At 40.3% G+C, this 20,055-nt stretch overlaps 1 protein-coding gene across 4 annotated transcripts in view; it reads left to right on the forward strand.

The window, feature by feature from the left end:
- Positions 1–20,055, forward strand: part of SPATS2L (spermatogenesis associated serine rich 2 like) — a 226,670-nt gene that overhangs the window by 196,676 nt on the left and 9,939 nt on the right. For all 4 annotated transcript variants that reach the window (XM_006152991.3, XM_014589532.2, XM_014589531.2 and 1 more), the window contains 2 exons: positions 10,349–10,407; positions 18,028–18,137. In XM_006152991.3, the coding sequence (XP_006153053.1) occupies positions 10,349–10,407; positions 18,028–18,137 (169 nt within the window). The remainder of the gene's footprint in view (positions 1–10,348; positions 10,408–18,027; positions 18,138–20,055) is intronic.

Consider the following 20,055-nt stretch of genomic DNA (forward strand, 5'->3'; position numbering starts at 1 on the left):
TTCATTAGCATCCATCTCCCCAGCACTTCACCTTCTCCTACTCTAGTTCTCTGTCATGGGGCTGAGGTTACAGGTTCTTGTAGCCTGCTCCCTCTGCCCTTCCTGCTCTTGTCTTCTGATGCTCTCACCTGCTTTGCCTGCTTGGCAGGAGGTGAGTCAGGAAGCTTCATCTGAAGCATCTTATCCCCAAGAAGGTTCTGAAGCAAACTTGTCTGGGCTCAGATGGTCCCAAGCAATTTCTCTCACGCCAGTCTCCCAGAGGCAAACCCATTGGTGATGGACTGTGGAATAGTTTTAACTCTTGACTCAGCAGCCACCTGACCCTGGCTGCTGTTGCAGATTTATTTCTTTACATTCCCTTTGAAATTCTGTTTTCATTCCTCGGTGTCCACAAGCAGCTTCTGCTCTCCAGCTTATCAACCACCTACTGTCCTGTGGCTGCCTTCCTGTCTTTCCATCTTGATTTTTGAAGAACATTGGCTTGCCCAAGTTTCCAGGCGAAGCAGTTGTGTGCCTCAGTGTCTGTCTTAGTCTCTGGATTTCAAGTTAGTTAAGTCTTTCTTCCTTTTTTTTTTTTTTTTTTTTTTTTTGGGAGGTTTACACTATAGGCGACACAACTCGCCAGACAGAGAGAGAGAGAGAGAAACAGACAGAAAGCGAGAAATCACCCCCCAGGGGGAGGTCACACCGCAATCCCTTCTCCTCCTCTCCTCTCGGGATCTTGGACACGCATGCACATGCGCCCGGCATGAGTTTTAAGCCACTGGGTCCGGGACGTGAACCGTGGTCGACTATGTGGGAGTCCAGTGACATAGCCATTACGCTAACTGCTGGTTCCCAAAAGTTAGTTAAGTCTTTCACAGAGCAGAAAAGGACAAAGCTATTCCTACCTGAGTTTCCTATGGGGTTTTGGTTGTCATTCTGTTTTGTTGTTTTTTGTTTTGCTATAGGGGGCATTTGCTCTCCAGAGAGAGACATACCTAGGGTGTGGGGGTAGGGGTGGTAGTAAGAAAACATCCCCCAGGGGTGTGGCCACACCACAATCCCTTCTCTTGGGACTTCCAGTGCGTGTGCATGCACACACACACACACACACACACACAGAGGCCCAGAGTATTTTTCAAGTCACTGGTTCCAGGACTCAAACCACATACTTAGCCATGTGAGATCCAGCTGCCTTAACCGCTACACCACCTGCTGGCCCCTAAAGAGGATTTATTATTATTATTATTATTATTATTATTAGTCTCCTATAGAAAGGAATCGAGACAGTAGAAGCATTTTTATAAAATGATACTTTATCTCTGTAATTAATTATATAATAAACCCTAAAAATTTTGCCATGGTAATCTCTTTCTCCTTACACCTTATTACTTTGATAATAAAAGCTTTTTTATAGCAACAAAATAAAATTTTACTGCCTAGGCAGTTTAGATAAAATGAGAAGATGTGTTTTTGGAAGATAAGGGCACATCTGAAACATGTGAGGTCAACATGAGCTTTAAATGAGTTCTATTTATGTAGGACCCGTTCTGTGTCTTGCATCTTCTACAGGCCTTCGATTAACCATTTAGAGAACTTTCAGTGGCCAGTGAAAAGCCAATTAAAGAGGTCTGCATTTTCATCAAGTATAGAGGATCACTGTTGAGAATAAAAAACATTCAGGGACCAGCAGTTGGCGTAATGGCTATGTCGCTGGACTCCCATGTAGTCGACCATGGTTCAAGTCCTGGACCTGGTGGCTTAAACTCACTCTGGGCACATGTGCGTGTGTCCCCAAGATTCCGAGAGGAGAGTGGAAGAGAAGGGATTGCGGTGTGGCCATCCCCCCTAGGGGGGATTTCTCGCTTTCTGTCTCTCTGTCTCTCTCTGTCTTTCTGGCGAGCACACACACCCTATAGCAAAAACCTCTCTCAAAAAAAAAAAAAAAAAAAACCATTCAAAATTTAGAATTTTAGAAGATAGGAAAAAAGCACAAATTTTAATAATTAAATCACTCCAATTTGCAAATAGAATCATCAACTACCTGTTTTGATTCTGAGCTTAACTAACCCTATGTGGTGAATCCTATTATATTTTTTATCATATGCTTATGTCTCAAATGATTAGATTCTGTCCATATCCAAAATTATATTAATTTCTGCATAAACATACACTATACTATAGCAGTTAATAAGTTCTATTGTTATGACATAGAATAATGAATACAGTTATCTTCCCTCTTATTTGTCACTATCAAAAAAATTTTGCTGGGGGCTGGCAGGTGGCAAGGTGGTTAAGGGTGCTGGACTCACACATAGCCAACTGCAGTTCAAGTCCTGGACCTGGCAGCTTGCTTTGTCACTTTCCCTCTCCCTCTCCCTCTCTCTCTCTCACATGCACTGTCTTTCTCTGGTCATATTAAAATATATAAACAAATAAATAAAGTTAGATAACTCTTTAAAATAACTCTTAAAAAAAAAGAAAAAGAAGTTTCGTTGAGTAATCCACAGTAGACTTAGATCATATAGTTTACAGGTTTTTTCCTTTTTAAGTTTATTTCTCTCTTCTATGAGAAACAGAGGTGGAGAGAGATAGGTAAGCATCTTCTACAAGGTCTTCACACCATGATCCACCCCCAGATTTAGCAAGCCCTAGGTGATAGGCAGGTGTTCAGAGGTCTCTGCATGCGAACCTGGAACCTTCCATGTGAGTTAGTCTCACAGAATGTTGTATTACCCTGGATCCAGCAGATGGCATAATGGTTACATCACTGGACTCCCATGTAGTTGATGGCAGTTCAAGTCCGAGACCCAGTGGCTTAAACTCATGCCAGGCACATGTGCATGTGTGCCCAAAATCCCAAGAGGAGAATAAAGAAGGGATTGCGGTGTGGCCATCCCCCTGAGGGTGATTTCTCGCTTCCTGTCTCTCTGTCTCTCTGGTGAATAAATGCACCTTATACAAAGAATCTCTCTAAAAAAAAAAAAAAAACAAAAACTCAGTGTTCTCTGAAAGTGCTGATTAAATTAAGAAAGACTCTGTTAATTTGTTGGGAAGAGATAGTGGCTAGGCAGGGGAGTTGTCTTTAGGCAGAGGGAAGGGCACGTGCCAATGTCCTGTGGTGAAGAGAGACCAGGGTTTATTACTCCCGGGGTGTCACAAAGCTCAAGTGAGATCACTGTAGTAAAGCGCTGGCATCCTACCTAGTGCATGGAGCTTCCACACGCATTCAGAAAGTGTTAGAAATGACCAGCTCTCATTCTGGGGCAACGAAAAGCTTATACATGTCCACACAGATGTACCTCAAAAGCAAGTGAGTGACCTTCCTGCTTCCTCAGTAGGAATGCAGTCCACATCACTGTGATTCTTCAGTGACCCGTCAACCCACTGATGTCATTCCTTTCATTTTTCCTTCCTCCCTCCATATCTCTTAACTCCAAACCAGAGTTTTGCCAAGCACCCTCTGTCCTCCAACCTGCAGAGTGGTTTTTCTTCTTTCTCTTTCTTTTTCTTTTTTCTTTAGAGGGTTTTGCCATAGGGTGTGTGCGCTCACCAGAGAGAGACAGAGACAGTGAGAGGGAAAGTGAGAAATCACCCTGCAGGGATTGACATACCACAATCCTTTCTCCTCCATGCTCTTCCTGGGATCTTGGGCACACAAACACATAGCTCAATGTGCTTCAGGCCACCAGGTTCAGGACTCAAACCATGATCAGCCATGTGTGGGAGTCCAGTGACATAACCACAATGCCACCTGCTGGCCCTGCAGAGTTGTTTTTCATCAAGCAAGACATCAGTATGTATCTCTGTCCTGGTACCTCTTAAGAAGATCCAATAAGCCTTGAGACTTGCAGATGGCACTGATGTTGGTATTAGGTTGGTGCAAAAGTAATTGCAATTTTGCATTGTTGAAATTTGCTATTTGATATTGGATTCATAAATAAATGTAGTTATGTTATACACCATTTTAATGCACACTTCTTGCTCTTTTTCTGCTAATGACTTCTTACTTAGACTATGAAATGATGTTAGACAAAAGCAAATTCTAGTGATTTTCTCATTCAAGTTCAAAATGGGTCTTATAGCAGCAGAAACAACTTAAAACATCAACAATGCATTTGTCCCAGGAACTGCTAATGAATGTTCAGTGCAGTAGTGGTTCAAGAAGTTTTTCAAAGGAGACAAGAGCCTTGAAAATGAGAAGCATAGTAGCCAGCCTTCAGAGGTTGACAGCAGCCAGTGGAGAGCAGTCATAGAAACTTATTCTCCATGTATCTACATGAGAAGTTGCTGAAGAACTCAACGTCAACCTTTCTGTGGTCCCTCGGCATTAAAAAAAAAAAGGTCATTTTGAAGTGTCACCCTCTACTTAACAGTGAACCATTTCTCCATCAGATTGTGACGGGCAATGAAAAGTGGATTTTTATACAACAACTGGTAATGACCAGCTAGGTGGTTGGACCAAGAAGAAGCTCCAAAGCACTTTCCAAAGCCAAACTTGCACCAAAGAAAGGTCCTGGTCACTGTTTGTTGGGGTCTGATCCACTACGGCTTTCTGAATCCTGGCAAAACCATCACATCTGAGAAGTATGCTCAGCAAATTGATGAGAAGCGCCAGAACCTGCAACCAGCATTGGTCCGCAGAAAGGACCCAGTTGTTCTCCACGACAAGACCTGACTGTACATCACACAACCAATGCTTTAAAGGTTGAACTAATTGGGGGAACCAGCAGTTAGCGTAATGGCTATGTCGCTGGACTCCCACGTAATCGACCGCGGTTCACGTCCCGGACCCGGTGGCTTAAAACTCACGCCGGGTGCGTGTGCGTGCGTGCCCAAGATCCCGAGAGGAGAATGGAGGAGAAGGGACTGCGGCGTGACCATCCCCCCTGGGGGGTGATTTCTCTTTCTGTCTCTATGTCTCTCTCTGTCTGTCTGGCGAGCGCACGCGCCCTACAGTGAAAATCTCTCAAAAAAAAAAAAAAGGTTGAACTAATTGGGCTAAAAAGTTTTGCCTATCTGCCATTGACCTCTCACCAGCTAACTACCACATCTTCTAGCATCTTGACACATTTTTGCAGGGAAAACATTTTCACAACCAGCAGAATGCAGAAGATGCTTTCCAAGAGTTAGTCAAATCCTGAAGCACAGATTTCTACGCTATAGGAATAAACCAACTTATTTCTTGTTGGCAAAAATGTGTTGATTGTAGCGTTAAGCATTTCATTTAATAAAGATGTGTGTGAGCCTAGTTATAATGACTTGAAATTTACAGTCTAAACCCACAATTGCCTTTACACCAAACTAAGCTGGATGTGACACCCAGGTTTTATGGGCAGTTGGAAGATTTTAGATGCGGCCTTTCTCTTTGACCCTTCTTTTTGTCTAATGCTCAGCCTACTGTGATGCCTCGTCCTCCACAACTGCTTCTCACAGCTCTTCCCTCCAACAATGCTGCTGCCTTGAAAGCAAAACCCAAGGGACACTCAGTTCTACCTTACTGAGATTCTTGAGGGAGAATCAGCTTTATCTGCCTCGAGCTGGTCCCAGTCTCAGTTTGCTTCAGTTCTTCAGTTTAGAGCAGGGTCCTTACTCAGCAGAGATCCTATTGGCTCGCCTTTATGCACATGAGTTTCGAAAGCAGTCATACATAGATAGCAGTGCTTGAATTACTAAGATGCTTGCAGACTGTCTTCCTTTGTTGAAATACCCAGAGGAATGGAAGCATGGTTTGATGCCAGCTTCACAGGCGGTTTTACATCCTCGAGTGTGTGCATTAAGCAGATTAACAATTTATTGTGTAAACCTTCATCCCTCCTGTTGCTAGCCCAGAAGGCCTGAACTAACCATTGTTTGATTATACAGCTTTGTTTAATATGTGTTAGACCTGGGAGTATATATTATACCCCAAAAGTCCATCTCATAAACTTTCTAGGGACAGATTATCTTAACAAATTTAATTGACAAAAATAGTAGCTTTATTTTGTAGCTGTCAAAGAAATGAGCAAAGGCCTCTTTTGTACCATTCTCCCCATCCACCATGCACACGGGCTATGGGATTCCCAGCCACCAGGATCTATGCTTTGGTTGGGCATTTGTGTGAGAGGCAGGTGTGTGTCCTTGGAACACCCTATTTAACTAATCCTAACCCAGACCTCGCACTGCAATCTGCTCCCCTCTCACTAACTGGACAGCTGGGGATAGGAAAATCCTGTGTCACATGCATTTGCCTTAGTTGTGTGTCATACGTGCTCTCAAAACTTGGGGACTCTTAGTTGGTCAGGGAAGAGTGATCCTAATTTCCTCCTCTTGTCATCACCATTTTCTTCCCTGTTTTTCATGATTTCTCCAGTGACTTGTGCAGTTCCTTTCACATTTTTCTCAGCTCCCCGAAAAAGAACATGGGCTCTACAGGGATAGGAAGAGTCTTTTTAATTTTCAGATTTTTGCTATCGGGCACATGTACTCACCAGAGAGAGACAGATAGAGACAGAGAGAAAGAAAGTGAGAAGTGACTCTTCAAGTGAGATGGCTATGCTTCAATTCCTTCTCCTTTATTCTCTCCTCTCCTCTCAGGATTTTGAACATACACACATGTGCCTGGTGTGATTTTCAAGCTGCCAGGTTCAGGACTTGAACCACAGTCGACCATGTGGGCATCCAGCACCTTAACCACCACACTATCTGCTGGCTCAGAAGAAATACTTTTTAATCCCCAGTTGTATCTCATGCAACCTATAGCACCATCATTATTCAATCTATACATCAGCTGGAGTCACCCAGCCTCATAAGCTTCAAATGAGTTGTCTTGGGCTCCTTTTCCATGTCCTATGGATGTTCAAAGCTTTCTCCAATATCTGTACGGTTCTGAGAGTAGGAGTGCAGTCAAACATTCTCAGACTCAGCCTTTAGGATGTGTCATCTTCCCATCTGTTCAGCCTTGCCTGGGCCCAGAGGTGAAACCCAGCCACTGTCTGAGTTTTCATGTGCATGTACCCACCTGTGCTTAGACCATTCACACGAGGCATAACAGAGATGTGGGCATTCCAAGCAAGGCTCACAGCACTCACCTTCCAATGGCATAGGAGCTAGAAAGTTCTTGTGCCCATCCTACAACTGGAGGTTCCCCCAGACTCTTACCCTTAGGCAGCTCCCAACTTTCCTCTCTCCCTTCCCTTTCTATAGGGATTAAAAATTCAGACCATCTTCTTTTTCTTTTTTTAAAGAACTATTTTATTTAACTAACTGTGTTTGTTTATTTGTTTGTTTGTTTGTTTATTTATTTATTTATTTATTTATTTTAACTTGACCAGAAAGAGATAGAAAGAGAGAGAGAGAGAGCACGTAAGAGAGGAGAAGCAAGAGAGGGAAAGCAAGAAAGCAGGCCGCCAGGTCTGGGACTTGAACCATGGACAACCATATGGAAGTCCAGTGCCCTTAACCACCATGCCACCTGCCAGCCCCCAGACCATCTTCTTAAGCAGAGTAGCTTAACCATATATTTGTGATTTGGGCTCTTGACCCCAAATCTCTATGTTCTCACATTATCTCCCTAACACTTTGTACATTAGCATTTATTTTTTTAAACTAAGATGGAAATTTCTTCTTTAAGAAGATTGTAAAAAAAAAAAAAAAAAAAAAAAAACAACTTTTCCCCTCTCTTTTGACTGCATTTATGTACCTGTACCTGATAGAGAAGCTATCAATAAATATACTTCATAATCATAAGAGTGCAGAGCCTACTCACTTAATTCAGCATTTTTATACAGTTACAAAATATATGCTGGTTTGTGCGCAATGGTCTTTGGGAAGAAAAAAAAAAGAAATGTGAAACACTGAGATCTTAAAGGAGGGGTGAACTGTGTGAGGTGGAGAGGGGATGGAATTAAGACTTCCTTCTCTCTGTTTCAGTACCATGCATTACCTTCTTTTAAGACATGGTGATGTCATACTTATGTAATGAAAATAAATAAGGTATAGGTATCCTACTATTATGGTTACACCAAATTGATCATATCTAGTGACCTTAAGCCACGTGCGTCATGGGGATAAATGATGTTGTCTACAGTTGATGAACTAGGCTCAGTGCCCAGTTCTAGGTAATTTGCCATTCTTTGTACACATCAGTACTTTCCAGTAGGATTTCCCGGTTGGAAAGATCTGAGTTCCTTAGCACACAGTCCTCAGTTCCCAGGTGTTCAGGTTATATGACCTAGTTGGAGCCCCAAAACGGCTATAGCTACAGCCCACAAACCATGTCTCACCTTGATAACTATTGCAAAATTCTTAGGGGGAAATAAATTCTCAATACACTTTAAATCTTAAAAGTACATCTGATTGGAGAGAAACAAAAAGCTCCTCTGGTGTAACAATCTGAGTAATAACTGTAGTGTACTGGAGTACGTTAAATATGAATTCATAATTAAACTGCAAGCAAGCAAAAGAAACTTATGATCTTTAAAGGAAGCTAAATAACTACATATTATTTTGAAAACAGATCAGTAAAAGATAATCAAGCATTTATCCCGTCCGACCCACCCAAACTGTCCTTCGTGATAACCAAATAGTTGATCTAGTTTTTCTTTATGGAAAAACTCCAGGAAATAATGAAGGCAGATTTTGAGTATCTCCATTTTGCAAACTCTATTAATCTAGGCAGTGATCATCAGTGGGTGCTAATATCATGAAAGAGAGAGATGTCCTTGTATTTTCTAAAAATTTGTTGTTAGATGTAGAAGTTTGATTAGATTCAGCTTTGATTGTTTTTGTTCAGAAGGAAAATTTGATTCATGTGCTGTGTCATTATGTGCATGCTGCTACGACATACAGTATTTCTGGGGGAAAAAAATCAAATCTAAATCCAATCACATTTCTCTATCCAGTAACAAATTTATAGGAAATACAAAACAATAGGTTAAATCATACTGTGGAGATATAATCAGCAAAATTCAGACCTCTTCGAGACAAACAACAATTAAATTACAAAAGGGATGAGAAGTAACATGCAAATTAAAATAGATTTCAACCAATTGCAATAAACAGGTCTTATTGAGGTCTCAATCTTTACAAACTGTTAAGGAAGATTTATGGGACAATTGAATATTTGAATTTTGAATATTGAGTAGATATTTGATAATATTAAATTAATGGTAATATTTATAGGTATTATAGTAAATACTGTGGCGTGGTATGGTCCCAAAAAGTCCTTATGTTGTAGAGATATATATTGAAATATTGATGAATGGAATGAAAATGGAAGAATATCTGACATCCGTGCTCACCCCATCATGGGGAATTTCTCCAGGCTCTACTCCTACACAGCTCCCTAACTTTTTTGCTGACTCTTCTTTCACTCATCTCTTCCCACTACATAAAAATCTGTGAAATGATACATATAAAGAAGTGGTGACCAGCAGATGGCATAATGGTTACATTGCTGGACTGCCACATGGCTGACCACAGTTCGTGTCCCAGACCTGGTAGCGTGAAACTCACACTAAGTGTGTGTGCATGAGTGCCCAAAATCCCAAGAGGAGAAGGGATTGCAGTATGGCCATCTCCGCCGGTGGGGGCGGGGGGTGATTTCTCACTTTATGTCTCTCTGTCTCTCTCCAGAGAGCACACAAGCCCTATAGCAAAAATCTTTCAAAAAAAAAAAAAAAAAGAATTTGTAACTATGGTTTGCTTCTGGGAAGGGAACCAGGGGCCCAGGATGGGAGAGAAACTTTAAACGAGTAATTGTTTGCTTTTTATGCAAGTAAAGCCTTTTCAGAGGACTAACCAAAAAATACATTTCCTGACCCGAAAAAGTTCATTAGACACTTGAAATCCTTATTTGAGAGAATGAGAAGGCATAAAATAATATTATAGAGCACAAGATGATTTAATCCAGGTGATATTTTTCAACATGTGGACCAGTACCATCTGCATCAGAATCAGGCCCACCTCACCCTCTCCTGGCCAGGCTCTTAGAACACAGAGTTTGGGAACTGTGACCCTCGTTGACCTGAGCATCAGCTTTCCAAACACTTACACTGTCTTGGAACTTCTCAACGTATAGGGCAAAAATACTCCCAAATTTAAATTAAAGCAGCACAGTTCTGAAAGTCTGACAGCCTTTTTTTAGATTCATTGACAGTGATTTAATTAGCAGATGTCACTATGTAATCCTTGGGAACAGCCCTTCCATGTTGCCTGGTTTTTGGAGAGGCAAAGTGTGGTGCTGGCATCATAGCATAGAAATATTTATGAAAATTTTGGTATTTTGTTTAATGAAAATAACTTTTCTTTTACTTCTAGCGTTTAGTAAAAGTTCATCTTTGATTAAGCCTTCTTTGCTTTTGTTTTTGTTTTTATTTTCCTCCAGCATCATTGACAAAGAAGTTTCATTAATGGCAGAAATGGATAAAGTTAAAGAAGAAGCCAGTAAGTAGACACAGGGTTATTTGATTAGGAGCGTTGCGGTCAGAAGCAATCCATAGACCAAAATGGAGACGGAAAGTGATACTGGATTCTGAGCAGGTCCTAAAGTTCATACGGAAATCCTGGACATAACCTCTATAACTTTAAGCAAGTCACTTAGCCCTCGTAAATCTCAGTATGCCATTCTGCAAGATAAAGTTGAGTACATGGCAGACCAGGCACTTGGTGAATAACAGGTGTCAGTTAAGTTTTTTAAAGTCTAAAGGGACTTTTGTGTACAAAAAGATCTTTACTTAATTGGGCTTAAAATGACATTAGATTTAGTATTAAATTATTTTAGGTTTTTGTTATAGGGTGTGTGCACTTACCAGAGAGGAGAGAGACAGAGACACAAAGAGAAGGAAAATGAGAAATCATCTTCCAGGGGGATTGACCATGCTGCAATCCCTTCCCCTCTGTTCTCCTCTCAGGATTTTGGGCATGCACCCACCTGGCATGGTTTTCAAGTCATGAATCTAAGACTCGAACCACAGTTGATCATGTGGGAGTCTAGCACCTAACTATGCCACCTGCTGGCCCCAGTATTAAATTTTAAGGCATTACTTTTTAAGACTTAACAATATATAAATCGTACTGTATCATTTATATATTTTTCACTTGTTCTTTCTTAGGTTTAACTCAGTCACATTTATCAAAATAATTTCCCCTGAAAATTGAGTCCCATTTGAAACTTACTTAAATCTCTCTCAACATTTTTAATTATAGATATCAATTTAATATAGCTGATGTTTTTCATATATATATATATATGTATATGTACACATTTATTGTGTACATATAATTGATCACTTCATGGAAAATAGCTATTATTATTTCTGTTTCATAATTTTCTTTTTTTTTTTTTGGAGAGGTTTTTGCTATAGGGCGCGTGCACTCACCAGACAGAGAGAGACATAGAGACAGAAAGCGAGAAATCACCTCCCGGGGGGATAGTCGCGCCGCAATTCCTTCTCCTCCATTCTCCTCTCGGGATCTTGGGCACACATGCACACGCGCCCGGCGTGTTTTAAGCCACCGGGTCCAGGACGCGAACCGCAGTCGACTATGTGGGAGTCCAGCGACATAGCCATTATGTTAACTGCTGGTTCCCTGTTTCGTAATTTTCTAGATAATCTTAAACATTCTAGAATCTAAACTATACAGGGACTTCAAAAATTTCATGGAAAGTAGAATCAAAGCGTAAGTTTATTTTGGTACAAAAAATCTTTTGAACCCCAAGTATAGTTTGTTTATAATACTTATTTTTCTTGAACTTTTTGAAGCCAGTTTTACTAAATGAAACTATTGGGATCCAAGGTGAAGCTGAGGAATATTTAGGTAGTCACACAATCATTTTATGTACCTTGTTGATTTTCTTAGTAAACGTAGATTATCTATGTATGACTTGGGATTTTCTCTGATTTTCAAGTATAACTTATTTCAGTTTCAGTTTTTAATGATGAAAATTCTGACAACTAACACAGACACAAATGGTTCTCTAGAACTAGAAAGTCACCAGTACATCACTTTCTCAGAAATTAACAAAAGACCTCAGATTTCAGGCACTTACTCGTCTTTCCTGGGACAATAATGTTGACTACCAAGTTTGCAGAATTTGGAGCATCTCTGGACAGCATCCCCAGTTTTGGGGAAAACTTTTTCAATCACTGTGTACCTCTTTATGTACTAAGACGAGGATAAACAGGAAACAGTTCAGTGTAGCTCACACTCACTGGGCTTTCAGTCCAGCTGGGAGGACAGGGTTCACCTGATTTCATTAACTGGTGCTGCAGGTCCTGGAAAAGCCAATTGACATGCCTTGAGGTTTTTGCTATAGGGCGCGTGCACTCACCAGACAGAGAGAGACATAGAGACAGAAAGCGAGAAATCACCTCCCGGGGGGATAGTCGCGCCGCAATTCCTTCTCCTCCATTCTCCTCTCGGGATCTTGGGCACACATGCACACGCGCCCGGCGTGTTTTAAGCCACCGGGTCCAGGACGCGAACCGCAGTCGACTATGTGGGAGTCCAGCGACATAGCCATTATGTTAACTGCTGGTTCCCTGTTTCGTAATTTTCTAGATAATCTTAAACATTCTAGAATCTAAACTATACAGGGACTTCAAAAATTTCATGGAAAGTAGAATCAAAGCGTAAGTTTATTTTGGTACAAAAAATCTTTTGAACCCCAAGTATAGTTTGTTTATAATACTTATTTTTCTTGAACTTTTTGAAGCCAGTTTTACTAAATGAAACTATTGGGATCCAAGGTGAAGCTGAGGAATATTTAGGTAGTCACACAATCATTTTATGTACCTTGTTGATTTTCTTAGTAAACGTAGATTATCTATGTATGACTTGGGATTTTCTCTGATTTTCAAGTATAACTTATTTCAGTTTCAGTTTTTAATGATGAAAATTCTGACAACTAACACAGACACAAATGGTTCTCTAGAACTAGAAAGTCACCAGTACATCACTTTCTCAGAAATTAACAAAAGACCTCAGATTTCAGGCACTTACTCGTCTTTCCTGGGACAATAATGTTGACTACCAAGTTTGCAGAATTTGGAGCATCTCTGGACAGCATCCCCAGTTTTGGGGAAAACTTTTTCAATCACTGTGTACCTCTTTATGTACTAAGACGAGGATAAACAGGAAACAGTTCAGTGTAGCTCACACTCACTGGGCTTTCAGTCCAGCTGGGAGGACAGGGTTCACCTGATTTCATTAACTGGTGCTGCAGGTCCTGGAAAAGCCAATTGACATGCCTTGGAGGTAGAAAAAACTGAGTTCAAATTCAAGCTCCACCCATTTACAGGCTGTGTGACCTCAAACATTTTGTTAACTTCTCAAAATCTGAGGTTCCTTATCAAAAAGAGCAGAATAAGAATAGTTTACCTAAGTAGTTATTGTGAAGATAAAATGAGAAAATATATGGCAGGCACTTAACACAGAACCTGATGTGTCTGCAAAAGAGAAACACACTCTGTAAATAGGTTAGTCCAACCTTCTCATGTTACAGTCACAGAGTGGAGGTCCACGGGGCTATTACACAGCCTCTCTTGGATGACATGCCTGGGTCAACTCTTTGTCTTCTCCATAGATAGAAGGAGCCCACTAAATTGAATTTTGCCCACTAAATATTGTGTTTACAGCCACCATTTTGCTTATCTATGGTCTCAAAAGTATTTTTCACACTTTCTAATTATCATACTTGATATAAACCATGTTCAATTATAATCTTCTAACCCAATGCTGAAAAGACTGTAGGTACTTCATAAGTAATTATTAAATGAATTACTGTCATCAATTCAGTGTCTCTAGGCTGTGGGATCTAATATTAGTGAACACTACTGAAACTGCATAAAAAGAGAAGTACAGTCACTCCCTGGTATCCATGAAGATTGGTTGGTCCCAGGACACCCCACACTCTGAGGATACAGAAATCTATAGCTGTGCAAGTCCCTTATATAAAATGGTATATTTGCATATAACCTATGTACATCCTCCTATATACGTAAAAACATCTCTAAATTACTTGTAATTTGTAAGTAATTTTCACTTCAGATGTAAGTGAAAAGAAAAATGTGAAAAGATAAACCCCTTCAGTGTCTCCCTTTTAGGGAGTCACCCCTCCCCCGATTTCATCGGAGTTGATGTGGCCTGGCTGTGTCCAGGTGTGGTCTGGCTACATCCAACAGTTAGTTGAATACAGGATATGCAACCTGTGGATGTAGAAGGCCAATTGTATGTTCTAGGTAAATATGTCTAGCTTTACTAACAATATTTATAACTAACATTTTTAGTATGTTATACTAAATAGTTCATATACATATATTATTCCATTTATTACCCAATAACCCTACAAAATGTGCACAATTATTTCATTTTTTTCTCCTTTTTTTTTTAGGTTTTTACCAAAGGGTGTGTATGCTCACCAGAGGATAGAGAGACAGAGAGAGGAAAGATGAGAAATCACCCCTTGGGGGAGGCCACATCACAGTTCCTTCTTCTCCATTCTCCTCCTGGGATTTTGGACATGCCATGCGCACACGCCAGTTGATTCTCAAACCACTAGATCTGGAACTCGAAATATGGCTGACCATGTGGGAGTCCAACACCTTAACTACCATGCCACCTGCTGGTCCACAGTTATTTCATTTTAGTGCTAGGGTCTCAGACTAAATCTACATTCCCAGGGAATTGAAAGCCTGAATAGACATGTTCTTGGAGTGTCAAGTTTACTAGAGATACGAGAGGAAAACATTACTTTGTGTTAACAAGAACACAGGTATGTTAGGAAGTAGAATTTTAAAATTCACAACAATTTTAATGTAAAGATTGCAAAGAATATTTGTGCTTAAAGACCCACTTCTATACTAACTCCTGGGCCCCCAAATTTTGAGAACCCTTTCTGCTAAAGAATATTGTTTGAGAAGCCATAAGATTTTCCATGGTTCGAATAATATGAGCAAGTTTTCAATGTTTTCTAGTAACCTGAAGGAATTTATAAATCCTATTGAGAAAATGAATTTTAGCATTGTTTATAAAAGACGTAAGTAGGAGCCAGCAGGTGGCATGATGGTTAAGGGCGCTGGACTCCCATATGGCTGACCATAGTTTGAGTCCTGGACCTGGTAGCTTGGTTTCTCATTTTCTCTCTCTTCCTTTCTCTCTCTCTCCCTTTCTCTCTCTCTCCCTCTCTTTCTCTCTCTCTCTCTCTCTCTCTCTCTCTCTCTCTCTCTCTCTTTCTCTCTCTCTCACTTTGACCCTCTCTGGTCAAAATTTTAAAAATAAGTAAATAAATAAAATAATTCTTTAAAAAAAAGTCATAAGTAATATTAATTAAGACCTCAATGCAGGGAAAATCTTTGCTGTATGGAACACTCTCCCTCTACAGATTTCTGAAAAGATGATGCTTTCAAACCATACTTATTCATCTATTTTATATTATAGGATCAATGAATCTTAAGATCTGATCTGTTTTTGTTTTTGCTTTTTGTTTCTGTGATTGATGTTTTTGAGGTGAAAATGTTCATCCCCCAGAGAATACTGGCCTTAGATCTCAAGTTTTAAGGCATTTTTCATCACGAAAGGCCTTTAAATGTTAATGAGACGATATGTAAAATGCATCCCAACACTTGCCGATGCAAAGGGATTCATTTCCGTGCACATTCGCATGAGTATAAACTTGAATTTATTGGTGATCTTGCACCTGCATTACTATTTTAGGGTCCACTTATATCTATTTCTATAAGATTTTCTGTTTGATATGAATGCCAAGTTCATCACCCAACTCCAGAATTGTTTTTCCAGGCGTTAGTCCCATCCATTTGTTGAATTATAGTGGCAAACAAATAAACACATAACCAATCAAAAGTACAGGTCCTAGACATCTTAAGTGCCCTCTGTAGAAAAGAAACTTCTAGGGCCCGCAGGTTGGCATGGTGGTTACGGTGCTGGACTCCCACATTGCTGACTGCGGTTCAAGTCCCGGACCTGGTGGCTTGAGAATCACACTGGGCACATATGTATGTGTGTGTCCAAGATCCCAGGAGGAGAATGGGGAAAAGTAATCGCGATGTGACCACCCCTACACATACACTGTGGTGATTTTTCACTTTCCCTCTCACTGTTTCTCTGTCTCTCTCTCTGGCAAACGCATGGGCCCTATGGCAAAAAAATTAAAAATAATAAAAAGAACTTACATTTCTTTCGCATAGTAGATTCATTCATTCATTCACTGAATCCTTCATTGAGCAAGCGTACTGGGTACTCACTGTGTACCAGGTACTAGGTGGGCCCACAGATGATTGGAGATGCTTACAGGGGCCAAGCAGGTAATATTAATGTGCCAGGTGGTGCATGGGACTATGACCCACTGAACACTGTGGTCCACCTAAAAACGGCGGTCCTCCTCAGCTTTAGCCAGTTGTTGCCATGTGGGAATACTGGCCAAGAGTAGCTAGAAATTCCAGTATTTTAAGAGAAACCCAACTTTGAAATGGAATATCCTAATTTCTAAAGGTGGGCAATTAATCTGTAAAAGTAATAGCAGGTCACATTTTCGTGACCTCTGGTCCAACTGGGTATCTGGAGACATGATTCAGATAATACATTGTCTATGTACAGGTGCAGACCCTCTCATTCCCATCCTGGGTGTTTCACTTCTGTATTTGGATGGACCATGAAGCACAGATCAGTCTGTTCAGCTATGTGGTATTATAAATTGGGGACAGACAGGTGGATCCCCAGGTAAATTACCAAAGCCTAATCAGTTGGCAGATGTTTAGGCTTTATGAGTCATAGATTAGTTATTTTATTGACATTTCAACATTGATATAGCATACAAATATAATGTCCCCCTATCTACCTGAATGATTTATGACTTGCAAAGAATCTTAACTCTTGGTTTATTTGGTACTTCTTTGTGGGTTTCTAAGGTGACAATTTTTGACATTGCATGTATTAAGAATTCTCAAAATTAGAAATCAGATTGTTTGGCTCTGTATGCATGTTGTGAGTCTCATGTGTTAAAGCAGATCATGCATGTTTAGCCATGAGTGGAATGTGGGTTCGACATGCCTATAGCCCTAGATGAGCTCTTTTCTTATCATCAAAATGCTTGTCCAAAGAAGTGGAGACAACTCTTATACGACTTGAATTCGAGAATCAAATCTGTCTATTGAAAGATCAAACTTAATATTTAAATCTCACACTATATATTTATACTCATTGCTTCTGAGTGCCATAATCTCTTGGGAAACACATGCATGTGCACACACATTAGCCTGTGGGCTACTACATCTACTTGAATCTTTAGCTTATCTGACAGATGTGTGAAAATGTAGAGCCAAAGAACTCCCTGGTGTCTTCCATACATGTGCAGATTCTAGAGAGTGCACACAAATCCAGTTCAAGCTGGCTTGACTCACCCTTGAAATTTTTCCACTGGGAACACTTATAACAAAGACATAAGACACTTTTGTCTGGAACTTTTCTCTCTTTGCAAAATGGAAACTTATCTGCAGAGCACCAAAAACAGGCATTTTTCAGCTCACAAAAAAAGCTAATAAAGTAAAACTGTTACATCAAATTCTAATAACACAGCTAGTTGCCCTAAATGAGTATGCGTTAAAGTTCAGAAGGCTGATGCTTCTAGAACTTAATAGTACAGCACATTACAGAATGGTTTTTGCTTAATGGACTCCCTATCTTTGTAATATTTTTCAAATAGAATTTGAATAAGTATCTTTTTCTGAGAGAGAGTTGTTCTGAATAACTCACAAACTCCAAGTAAGTGAAATCAGATGCCGCTAGAGAAAATGAAGAAGAGTGTGAGTTGTGCAGTGAATCAAAAGGGACTACGTTTGGCTTGGGAACTGGTAGATAAAGACATAAGGAAATGGGTTGTTGGTAATGGGCACCAAGAATGAACCCACCTCGGTGACCAACTCAGAAAGCATAATCATAGTCCAACAAAGTAATCAGTTTGTGGAGGGAGAACTGATTCCAAGAAATTAGGTCATTTAATATGGTTGAATCTCTGGCCCTAACACATTATTCCTCCTTACTTGGCAGTGGAAATCCTGACTGCTCGTCAGAAGAAAGCAGAAGAGCTGAAGAGACTTACTGATCTAGCCAGTCAGATGGCAGAGATGCAGCTGGCTGAACTCAGGGCAGAAATCAAGGTCAGTTCTAAAATATCACAGCTGAAATCCTGAGCCAGAGATCTGATCCCTACTATGTTTATTTTGCATCACTCTCTGAGGCACTAACATCATATACCCAGCTCTGTGTCACTAGGTTGAAATAGAGAATGCAGAAAGGTGAAGAACCACCAGTCACTGTATTGAAACATAACATGGTTCAAAGGCAAATAGTACAAAAAAGAGACAGAAGCTATTTTCTTAGTCAGTGAAACTGACCCATATAAATGTGCTCAACAATGAATTGTAGTTGGGATGGGGGATATTATTTTCACACTATATAACTTATATGTGTGTGTATCAGCATACACACAAACACACATGAAGTGTGAACTTGGTATGATACTAAGGATTATAAGGCATGCAATCTGTGCAGACTTCTCTCCTATATCCTTTTCTAGCTTAGTCGCCCTTTTGTTAAGAATACTACCCACAAATACATATTGATTAGATAGATCTCTTCAGTTGCAAGCAACAGAAACTAACCCTGGCTAAAAAAACCCTCAAGGACAAGTAAATTTAAAGAATGTGAGTGAAACAGAGTGGCACCTGAAGACTGAGGTCTACAGTTAGACAAAAATTAAGTTGTCTTTGATAATGTAAGAAACAATAATCACTAGACCCTGTCTTCGGGACATCATTGGAGTGGGCGACTTCCAGACATCATCATTCTTTGTGCCCCTCACCTGATTCAGACCTCTAAGAAAGAGACTCCATTGACCTCCATTTGGATCACATTTATCATTTGATAATGAGGGCAGGGGAGACATGCTAATTGACAGGCTCACCAAGAGTGTGGATTTTTTATTTTTTTGAGAGGTTTTTGCTATAGGGCACATGCGCTTGACAGAGAGACAGAAAGCAAGAAATCACCCCCCAGGGGGATGGCCATGCCTCATTCCCTTCTCCATTCTCCTCTTAGGATTTTGAGCACACGCACACACACACACACATACACACACACACACATACACACACACACACATACACACACACACACATACACACACACACACATGGCATGAGTTTCAAGCAGCTGGGTCGGGGATGGGATTGTGTCATGGCCATCCCCCAGGGGGAGATTTCTCATCTTATCTCTCTCTCTCCAGTGAGCACATATGCCCTACAACAAAAATCTCTCAAAAAAAAAAAAGGAAGAAAGAAAGAAAGAAAAAGATTGCTTAGGAATGGTAGAAAGTGGCAAGTGATTTTTCGGTCCCCTCCATTCTGGTAAGACATGAAAGAAATCCCGATAGAAAAGGGGCCTCCCCTGAGGGTACTAAGAGCTCGAAAGGTCTTTCCCTTCTCCCCTTCTGTCCTGGCCTTTGTTGCCTCCCATCCAGTCAACTACAGTGGCCTCTTAAGAAGTCTTTCAGCCTCCATCTTTGTCCTCTACCCTAAGACCAGCAATACTTGCAAAGCAAATCTGGTCTCCCCCAATATAGTCCATTCTTCACTTCAGAGAAAAATCCATGACTGGTCTTCAGTATATGATCCAACTTCCACCACCCCTTGCAAAAATCCTAACTTGTAAGAACATCAAGTAAGGAATTTGAAATTGCCAGCTTTCTGGTCTGTTGAAATCAATTCATCTTCCCAGTTTCATTTCTGCCTATCAAAATCCTATTCATCATAAAATGGTTAGTAGCACAGGCTTTGGAGTGAAACAGCCCAGCTCCAAAATTTTCCACTTCCGTGACCTTGGATAAATTAGATATTCTCTTAGATTCTTAGAACCTCAATTGCCCCATCTGTAAAACAGAGATAATGAAAGCATCAACTTTAAAATTATATGATCAGATGACAATGAGATTATTTCTTAAGAATTTGGCCAATGTATAAGTGTTCAGTAATTTTTTTAATGCTCTAGTACAAATGCTCCCTTTTATATAACTCTTTC

The sequence above is a fragment of the Tupaia chinensis genome, unplaced genomic scaffold (assembly GCF_000334495.1).
Source record: "Tupaia chinensis unplaced genomic scaffold, TupChi_1.0 Scaffold000361_2, whole genome shotgun sequence".
NCBI classification, from domain to species: Eukaryota; Metazoa; Chordata; class Mammalia; order Scandentia; family Tupaiidae; genus Tupaia; species Tupaia belangeri.